Source organism: Coffea eugenioides, chromosome 6 (genome assembly GCF_003713205.1).
Source record: "Coffea eugenioides isolate CCC68of chromosome 6, Ceug_1.0, whole genome shotgun sequence".
In the NCBI taxonomy this organism is placed as follows: domain Eukaryota; kingdom Viridiplantae; phylum Streptophyta; class Magnoliopsida; order Gentianales; family Rubiaceae; genus Coffea; species Coffea eugenioides.
The window spans coordinates 43,250,882-43,261,608 of NC_040040.1; the positions used below are offsets into that span (position 1 = coordinate 43,250,882).

Genomic DNA, 10,727 nt, shown 5'->3' on the forward strand with positions numbered 1-10,727 from the left:
TACCTTGGAATCTCCTTAGCAAAAAATTTTATGGAGTGGTTTGAAATTTGGTTGGTTAAAATTCAAGATTCAAGCACAAATTGAAGTTGAGGAGTTGAAGATTTCTCTATTTTCTTCTCTCAAGAATCTCAGCCAAGAAGGAAGAAAATGGAGTAATTGTTGGTCAAAATTAGAGTTTTTGGTAAAGTAAGACACCTTGGTCAAAAGTCCAACTTCCACTAGTTACGTGACACGTGGCACTTTTTATGTTTAAACCTATCTTCTTGTCTCTCAATGGTAATCTATTTAGCTAACCTCTAATTATTTTATAACACCTAGTAAAATAACCCCTTTTATGCAAAACTTCACTTAATCGTCAAAATTTCATCGCACTAACCGTACTAGCGGGTCCCACATCCTTAATACACTTCCAAATTAACCCGAACTAACTTATACTAGAAAAATATTTTTAAAAACTATATTCACTTATAAAATGTCTAGAAATTTAAGGTAGTAAAATAAAATAAAGAATGAAAAGAAATAGAATTAAATGATATAAAATAAGGAAATTTTACGGGTCCTCACAATAATCAATCAAGAGTGAATAAAATTACATTAATAACTTCAATGATCCACTCAAATTTCCTTTAACTCGCTACTAATTGTAATACTTTTATCAGAAAAAAAAAAGCAGTCATCCTTACTCTATACAATAACTTCCAAATAAATGAAAGCAGGCTCCTCACAACAAATGATGAACCATTAATCATCTTAGGTGTGAGGCTAAAAACTAGCACTAAAAATCTTAGGTGTAAGAATCTAAGTGATGTTTTCGGATGATTAAATAACATAAATTCTAATGAAACATCACATCCTAAACTACGACTTTCTATTCAGATCTCTCCTTTAAAACACAAGTCTCTTTTGTTGTTATGGTCAATCCTTGCATTCATGAAACAATGGAACTTTATCACTAGTATTCATTCAAGGCTATTTATCTTTTACATTAAACTGAAAAGCAAGAAACCTTCTTGTATTCCTAACTATTACATTCAACGACATAAACATTTAAATACCTACAAGTTTCACAACAATATTGCTGAACTAGTTCAAATTATTGATAACAAAACTTTTATCAATCCACAAGCCTAGCTTCCACCAGCTAGTAATAGTGCAGTAACAGAAACTCAGAATTCTACAACCTCTAACATTCGTAAGAATCTCATAATTTCAGTATAATGCATTCCTCACTATAAAAAAAATTACACTTAGTATTCCTATGTTAATAAAGGAAAATAACCTGGATTAAAGGGATGATAGATGTTAACCATTCACAAACAAATTTTTAGTATTCAATGTGTCCTAACTACCATGAAACTAGTGACTTTGTAAAGACATGAAGAATAATATGTTAATCACGCCAAGTCAAAATTACTCTAATACCAAAGTAATCAAAAATAGCATTAGCTTCACCACTTTCCACTACCTACATTGATGAGAATTGAAATATTAGCATAAATTTGCAGAGCAAGCATTGTTAAAAAGATAACTAATGCTACCGGTACTACAAATGCCATAACTTTGGGGCATGAGACAGAAAATTTAATGTCCATGACTTCTACACAACTCCAACAAATTGAGAATCAAGTATAAGGTTATTACACAAATACAATTCATTTTTTATAATCTTCAGTTTTTCATATATATATATATATATCCACGATTATTAAACAAGCTATGTAGCTATTGCATCACATAACACAGACTCTCCAAGGCAGAATCAAATTATGTTATGTCAAGAAGATCACTTCACACATGAAAGCAATGAAGGGAACAACTCGTATTATAATTATAGGCTACTTCTTGGAAGAAGCAATAGCTATCCTACACCTTCAAAATGTTCCTCTTTCAATTTAAGAGAATTTTCTTCATCATCAATTATCAAAGCTAGCTACAAGCTTAGTTTTATACATTTACTGTCATATTTTCCTTTATCTGACTTATCTTTAGAGCTTAAACATTTGATTGAAAATGCATAACTACCAGGAAGATTTAGGCATCTAATTAAAGATGCATATGTTGAAGACAAATAAACTATCTGATTAAAGATACATATGTACAAAATCAATGCCTTCTTAATCTAATACATATATTAAGCCAATTATTAGTATATTATATCTAAATAGCTTCATAGTTAATTCCCTAGCACAAATTGCAGACAAAAGTGTAATCTCTTGACATCACCTAAAAATGTTATGTGCATAAAATTCCCATTTGAACCTTTTTTATTATAACTTCCTCTTTTAACATACGAAGTTAGCATTTGGCCTTCATTACATACTTGGACTATATCTACAAATTTCAATCTTTGAATTAATCTATCATTGATTCACAAATTAAAAAAAAAAAAAGATAAAGCCCATAACTTTGTCATTTCAACTGTTAAATTTTTCACTTTTTACATACTCAATAATCAAAATTTGTTATACTTTGAAAAATCTTTTTTCTCATACAACAATATTAAATATATTTAAACTACTATGTATTTTTTTTTTCGGCTAACCTCTATACAGGGGTGGGCGCCACTCCAAGTTTTATTCAGAATTCCAACAACGTAATGGCTGTAGGTAGCTTATGTCAAGCATACATAAGGCATTTGTGTCTTATCTAGGCGGGCTAGGCCCTTTATAGCATTTGGAAGTTGAGAATGAGAGAATCTCTGGCAGACCTGCGTGGAGCTTGCTAGCTTTGCAAGGGCGTCGGCAACTGCATTTGCTTCCCTATAGGCGTGAGTAAAAGTAACCTGCCGACCCAGAGCTCAAGCCTTGACGTGCGCGACAGTAGACCATAGCTTCCAAGGAACACTTCCATTGCCGATCACCATGTTCAACAAGGCTTGAGAATCCATTTCAACCTGCAATTCATGAAAGCCTACTGTAATTTGCATACCCTCCAATAATGCCAAGGCCTCCGCTCCATATTTGTCCTTGACCCCAAGAATAAGGAGAAACTACTTTGGACATTACCATCTGAGTCCCGAAGTACCCCTCTAGCTCCCAAGGGCCCAGGATTTCCCAAGGATGACCCATCAATGTTTAGCTTGACATTCCCGCTCGGTGGCATGGCCCATGTGATCCATCGCAGGGGCCTCCACTTCCTCCGTGTCACGCTAAGCAATAATCCTGACTGCAACAACTCCCCGTCATCATGTGTCACCTGGACGAAAGGCCAGGCTTGAGATATGTTGAGTAGCAAATTCTGGACGTTCCGACAGACCTGGGATGGTGTCACATTAACAGCCTCGTATATTGCCTCGTTCCTAGCCTTCCACAGGCCCCAGCATATGACCAATGGTAACAGCCCACACACCCCTCCCCAGGCGGTACTTGGGGACCTATGAAGCCACCATTGCTGCAAACGGCATCTGATGGTATTGGGAGTTGTAATGGGCATCAAAAGGGCCCTCGAGAAAAAATTCCACACCGCGATAGCAAGAGGGCAGTCGGAGAAGACGTGATCTTGAGACTCCCTATTAGGGCAGAACTGACATTTGGAAGGGAGTTGGAAGCCAAACCTACTCAAAGCTTCAGGGAAGGGCAAGTAGTTGTTAAGCAGCTTCCACATAAAAATGGATATTTTGCATGGAAGCCGGCTGTTCCAAATACATCCCCGCGAGCCGAGGCACGCCCGCTTAGGCCGCAATGCATCCCATGCGGAGGAAATGGTAAAGTCCCCGGAGGGGGTAAGGACCCAAGCCCGCCGAACTGTGCCCTCGAGATCAATAGCCTGTGTGAATTGGTCCACCGTGTCTCGGACGGCCCGCATTCGTCTCCAAACTCTGGAAGCCGCATGTCGCGTCTCATCAACCATGCCATATCGGGACCTCATAAACCTGGCCCACAAAGATATGGAAGTGCAATATCACCACCATAATTTACAACTAAAAGCCCCCTGCATGTCCTCAAAGCCCCGTATCCCTAGCCCATCCTCAAATATGGGGTAGCACAAGTTTTTCCAGGAGCACCAATGATGTTTCGAACCGAAATCTGATTGACCCCAGAGAAACTTCGCCATTACGCGTTCAAGGCTTTTGAGTACCTGTTTGGGAGGATCCATGACCGCTAGCACGTGTAAGGATATAGCAGACAAGACATGCTTGATGAGAATCAAGCGTCCCCCCTGGGAGAGAAGCTTCTTCTGCCAACCCGCCAGCTTTGCAACGAATTTCTCAATCAGAAAATGGAAGAACTCCTTCTTTCGATGACCAGCATAGAAGTTGCACCCCAGATAAGGGAAAGGAAAGGAGCCATGTCTGAAACCGGTCAGGTGTTGGATTTGGCGAATTTGACCAGCACCACACCATCGTGACATTAGAAAGAAACTTTTTTGCTTGTTAATCCTTTGCCCCGCTCCAGTTTGATAGAGCATTAAGAACCGGATCAGGTTGCCCACTGATCTCCTATCCCCCCGAGCAAAGATCACAATATCATCCGCAAACGCCAAATGTGTGACGCGAACACAACCTCTTGGCATTGCATAATGGGCTACACTGCCATCCACAACCCGCGCATTTAGCCCCTACTAAGAGCTTCAGATGCCAGAATGAAGAGAATCGGGGATAAAGGATCCCCTTGCTTAATCTCGCACGATGCCTGGTAAAAATCCCTGGATCTGCCATTCACCAAAACAGAAAACCAACTTTGGGAAAGGTTATTCAAAACAAGCAAAATAAATCTATAGTCAAAACCAAATTTTTGGAGTAGCCGCCTCAGGAACCACTATGACACTCTGTCAAAAGCCTTCATCATGTCAAGTTTGAAGATACAGTTGTGACCTCGGACCTTTCTATTGATGGACGCCACCATTTCCTGAGCCAAGAGGACGTTTTCGGCTATATCCCGGCCTGGGCAAAAGGCAGATTGCTCCTGAGATATAATGCCAGGGAGAATAGCCCGCAGTCTGTTAGCTAATACCTTCGTGAAAATTTTATTAACGAATGTGCATAAGCTAATGGGTCGGAAATCTGCAAACATAGATGGGTTTGGCTTCTTTGGAATCAAAACAATCAGTGTACTGGTGATGCCTTTCGGGATTGAGGTCTCCACCATAAAATCTCTGGCCGCTGCCAAAACATCAACTGCCACAATATCCCAAAGTGCCTGTGTAACCGTCCGGACCCGGAGTGCTGTCCTTGTCAAGGTCAAAAACCACCCCTTTTACCTCCTCCATGGTTACTTCCCTTTGCAAATCCAAATTCTGGTCCACTGAGACAAGCTCCGGGATGTGGACTAGTTCATCCACATCCCTAACCTGTTCCGCCGTCAGTAACCGCTGGAAAAAATTTACCGCCTCTTGTGCAATTTGTTCCTCATCTTCAAGCCACGTCCCCCCCCCCTCATCCTTAATGCGGTGAATTGCAAGATTTGTTCTTTTCTCTGCGCTGAATTTGTGAGGACTCGAAAATTTTCTTATTTTTATAGAATATTACCGGGTTATTTAAATAATTATTCACTCATTTTCTCTGAATTATTTATTTCGACCATTTTAAATCCATTTAGATGGAACAACGTCTCTTTTATGTTTTTAAAGCGTTTTGTTGGAAAATTTATTTTTCAAAAATTCGTTTAGTTTGGAACAACGAGTGCACGTCTTTCGAGGCTATACTTGAATCGGGAGTGTATTAATATTGGAGAATTAAGAATGATTAATAGTAGATTAAGAAAAGTTAGAAATTAATACTCGACTCATGTAAGAACTCGCAAATTTACCTATTTTAAACTCCTGTTACGAGCTTATTTAATTATTTATTTGGCCAATGGCCCCGAATATTATTTTCTATCCTTATTAGACCTAAATAAATGGAATTATAGCTTCATTATATTTTTAAAGTGTTTCGTTTCAAAAATTATTTTCTTGGAAGCTTGTTTAGCGAAAAAATGAAAACGCGTTAGGAAATTTTATCCGATTGAGAGTACAATAGGCTTGGAATATTCAAGACTTGTACAATGGTCCTAAAATAGGTAATTTTATGTTTAAGTACTCAAGTGATAGTTAGTAGTACAATCGTTATAAGAATTTCTCGAAGGTTTCGCGTTATAGCATTCAAATTGGCGATACGCGTTTTCATACGCGCGATTTTAATTAAGGGACTTTAGACCCTTATTTCGGGACAATTAAGAGTGAATATTATCTACATGAATATAAGTGCATTAGAGGTTTAGTGCACTAGTGCAACAAACACGAGAGAAAATCGAGTCCAAACGCATCCTAATTGCACTATTTTCAAGTTGACTTTGAGATGGATTTTGCACCACACAATGAATCTTCCTTAGGAAGCCACAATTGAACCAACACTTTCTCTCTCCTCACTTCATTTGGCCGTGCAACAAGAAGGGAGAAGAACTCTCCATTGTTCTTCATTTTTCATCTTCAATCCATGCACCAAATTTCATCCAAATCACACCAAACTTGGAGATCACTTAGCAAACCACTTGGAGATTATATCTAGCTAACAAAGAGGGGAGCTTTCACGGTTTCTTGGAGCTTCAAGAGGGCCAAAAATTTCTGATCTTCCACACCAAAGGAGTAGGTAATGATCAATCCATGGATTCTTATCTTTTGGAGGTTATATAGCAAGATTAAGCTCATGCATGCACTTAGTTAGTTGTTTACGGTGTAAGATGAAATGGGTGGGCTCTATGAACTCCCACCTTTGTGATGAGGACTGATTTTGGGTTGATGATATTTATAATGTTGGATTAGTGTTTAAAATGTTGGATTATTGGTGCATAATTAGTGGAAACTTCAAGGAGAGCAAAAGGCCAAATCTGACCATTTTGCCCCTGACTTGTTCGGCCACTTTAATGCAATATTTTGAGGTTGTAATGGCTTGATTGTGTTGTTTACATGTTATATTAGTTGTGTAAAAATTTTCATTGAAAAATATTGAGGTTTGGTTGGTCAAATGAATTTTTCTCCTAGAGCTAGCAATCTGGAAAACTGTCCCGTAATGCACTGACCAGCGGTAGCAGTTCGACCATAACTTTGTCCTCCGACGTCAAAATCGAGTAACGTTGGTGGAATTTGAAACTAGACATCCATACCTTTCCAACGGTATAAAATGCACATTCTGATTCCATGTGTAGGAGCCGAACCATTTGTTTTAAGATAGCTGTCCTGTTTCTCTGTTCTGCTGGAATGATTGTAGAGGCAGCAACTTGAGGCTCAATTTCGAGCTGGTTGTTTGCCAAATTTCAGAACATTTTCTTCTGTGAATTTTTAGCCCTATGAATGTATTTTCCAACGCCATAAACTATGCTCAATTCCGAGTTAAGTCGACTGAGTTGTGATCAAAACAAGAACACTGCTCTGTTTTGGAAAAACCTAGTTTTGGACAGATTTGAGATGAGACTTGTTGTGGTCTTACTAAATGAAATTCTTGGTGTTAAACACCTACTAAATGTACCATGAATGTTCCTTAGACTTTCCTTTCACATATGAACCATGATTGGAGGATTTTCTTAGCCAAACGATTGGATTTGGAAAGAAAAGGAATAAAGGCAGATTGCCTTAAGAATTTTTCCAAACTTTAGGTGGTTCGTTAACTACCTTTCCGAAGGTATTTTTCTATGAAAAATGATAGAGAGATACCCTTCATATAAGAGTAAAATAATGCCAATTTTGGTACCAATCCAAGTTTGTTTCGATACCTAACTAAACTTCCAATGTTGGAAGTTCAAATCTGGAAATTCTTCTCCAGTCTTGAATTTTCCCCAACTTTGAGCTACTATATCTCGGTGCTCGAAACTCCGATTCTCGATCCGCTTGTTCTGTCCTAAACCTTACTTGCACCTCTAATTGAGATATAAATTTCAAGGGGCTGGTTTGCAACAAGTGAATTCTGCCGAATTTCCAAAGTTAGCGAGAAACCAACCCTAGTTCAATCTTGAACATTCTGAACCAGTGATTTCAAGCTCATCTTTGAGTACTTTCCACTTAGATTCGTGGAAAAGTGTCTTCTAAGAACTCTTAGTACTTTCCAAGAGGTTTCCAACGGTATAACGTTTTCCAATTTTAGACTTGTATTGAGTAAGATACGATTTTTCAAAGATCCATATCAAAACTGAAATTTTCCAACTTTGAAGGAAATAGAGTTTTCCAAGAACTCTTTATTCTTTCGACATTATGCAAACGTTCTAACCTCGATTTCCAAGATAAAAACCCAAATTCTCCTGTACTTTATGAAACTCCACTCGAACATCGATTTACAAGTAATTCAGGTTCCTTTTCACAAAATTCCCTAGATTATAATAGTGCCCGAATTATTTATCGATAGTCGGGTTGTGTGAATAATAATTCACTATTATTTGCTCAGGCGCACACGAGGACCTTCAAGAGGATTCCACGGTGGACGCTTGAACTTTCCTTGACCTTACTTGCACTTAATACTTGGTGAGTGTCAAGTGTATGTAAACTTGTTACATGCTTAACTATTATTAATGATTGGAAATCTTGAAAGTGGAGTCGAGTGTGTACTTTACCACACTCGTTCTCATTAGAAATGAAATTTTAAGGATTGAAATGCATTGAATGAAATGAATGATTGAAATGTATTGAATGAATGATTGAAACTTATTGAATGAATGAATGAAATGTAATAGTATGCTATAGCTGCATACGTCGTTGGAGTGAATCTCCTCGACACACAAATGCACATGGGGACGCCCAGATCTCATTGGCCGACCTTGGACTCGAGCCGGCATGGGCTTGGTCGGGAACCTTGGCGAGCCATGAGATATATAAGTTTGACCTAATGAGAGGTCTTGCTTGGCATACTCGAGTAGTATCGCCACAAACAAATGACAGGCGGGCCCGATACAGGGGTATGTAAGGTGAAAGGGGACAGGTTAAGTGGAGTTCTACGGACTAAACCTACCCGATTGACGGAGTGTCAATTCGTGGAGGTTATTGAATGTGCAAGTGGAATATAGCTCCTGAGAGCTCCAGTATCCTTGAATTATTTCTGGTTATTTTTCCAGTAAATTGTTAATTGTTAAAATATGATTGCTTGACTTGTAAATTGGGATTGTTATTTGAGCAATGTGCTTGCCTGTGCGTTCTTGGCCTCACGAGCGTTTTGCTCACCCTGTAAATTTGTTTTCCTTAATAGGACTGGATTCGGAGATATATTGGAGAAACCCTCCTGATGTACTTTTGTTTAGGGTTTCTATCATATTTTGACTATGCCTCTTGGTTTTGGGTTGTGCTTTTGTAATTGGAATGTAGTATTTGGGCATAAGGTATATTTGGGTTTAAAGTTGTATTTTGAACACCCGATGTACGGGTTGGATAATGGATGACCATGGTTAAACCTGAACGCTTCCGCATTATTGTATTTATGTTATTGTACTTGTGAAGTTAGTTTGGTAATAAACTTGAATGTTTTGCGTGAGTCCTGGCGAGAGTTGGGCAGGCGTCCCGCAGATACCCTTTGATTCGCCTTAGGGAGAAGTGGGGGCGTCACAGAATTTGTCCTTAAACTACTATGTATATTAATATATATAGTTTTTTTTTAGTATAGTATCATGTACACAACCTCAACCAACATTAAAAAGAAAAAAAAAACCTTTGTGTTCATCCTGTAGCATTCAATGTGCTTTCTGTACTATAAAAAGTAGATGAATGCTTCTAACTTTCAATGTTCCAAATGTTCCAACCCTTGCAAAAAACTTTCTATTTTCTCCTTTAACAAAAGGCTATAACCTTTATTATCTTTTAAACTTTATTATCTAACTATTGTAATCTATGCTATCTTTCAAACTATACCATGTACTATGTTTCATAAATCTAACTGTCATATTATATTTGCATATAATATTTCAGTACCTTAGTTATGTACATTACATTAAATAGTTATAAATTATATTAATAAGTCTAACCACTTATAACATCAAAATATGAAAAATAACTAATTCATAACTAATTCTACAAAAAATTAAAACAATCTTAAGATATAAACTAATATACAATGAACTAATAAACTGAGCATATTGTTAAAAAAACAAAGGAAAATGATTTAGTCATTAATTTAACAATTTAAGAATTTGCATGTTACCTTACTTATTTTAGTAGACAAATGCTTTGGTCATATAAACTTGTTTTTTGTAAAAAGTTTAGATCGATCTTATTGATAGATGGAGCAAATTTATAGGTACAATAGATATAGAAATAATGATATCCTTTTCTTCTTCCTAACATCAATGGTGCATTATCAAATTATGATTTCTCTGTTTGCCTATTTTTTGAACAAGAAGTTTTTCATATACAATATTATAATAATATACAAACAAAAACAATTCTAAAAATACCATATCCATACAATATATCGAAAAAAACTCAAAATATATTAAAAAATAAAATATACATCATTTTCTTCTTCCATCTATCACCACCATCACCCCCTCCCTCCTCCTCTCTCTTATCCCTCCCCCTTCCTCCTACTTCTTCCTCCTCTTCCTCTCCTTCTCCTTCCTCCTTCCTCCTCCCTTTCCCCTTCTCCTCCCCCTTCCTATCACAACCCCACCCCTCCCCCCTCCCCAAGCTATCCTTGACCAGATCTAGAAGGAGAGAAGGGGGAGGGACAGGGTTGTGGCAGGAAGGGGGAGGAAAAAGAGAAGGAAGGAGGATAAAGAGGGAGAAAGAAAGAGAAGGAGGGGAGGAAAAAGGGAAGGGAGCAAGGAGTCGGAGAA

The 10,727-nt window shown here is 37.8% G+C and overlaps 1 protein-coding gene across 1 annotated transcript; it reads right to left on the minus strand.

The window, feature by feature from the left end:
- Positions 1-3,900: 3,900 nt before the first annotated feature.
- Positions 3,901-5,087, minus strand: LOC113774198. Its single transcript, XM_027318760.1, has 2 exons — positions 4,821-5,087; positions 3,901-4,557 (listed from the first exon to the last, which is right to left on the minus strand). The coding sequence occupies exons 1-2, from the start codon at positions 5,085-5,087 to the stop codon at positions 3,901-3,903; spliced, it is 924 nt and encodes a 307-aa protein (XP_027174561.1).
- Positions 5,088-10,727: the final 5,640 nt, after the last annotated feature.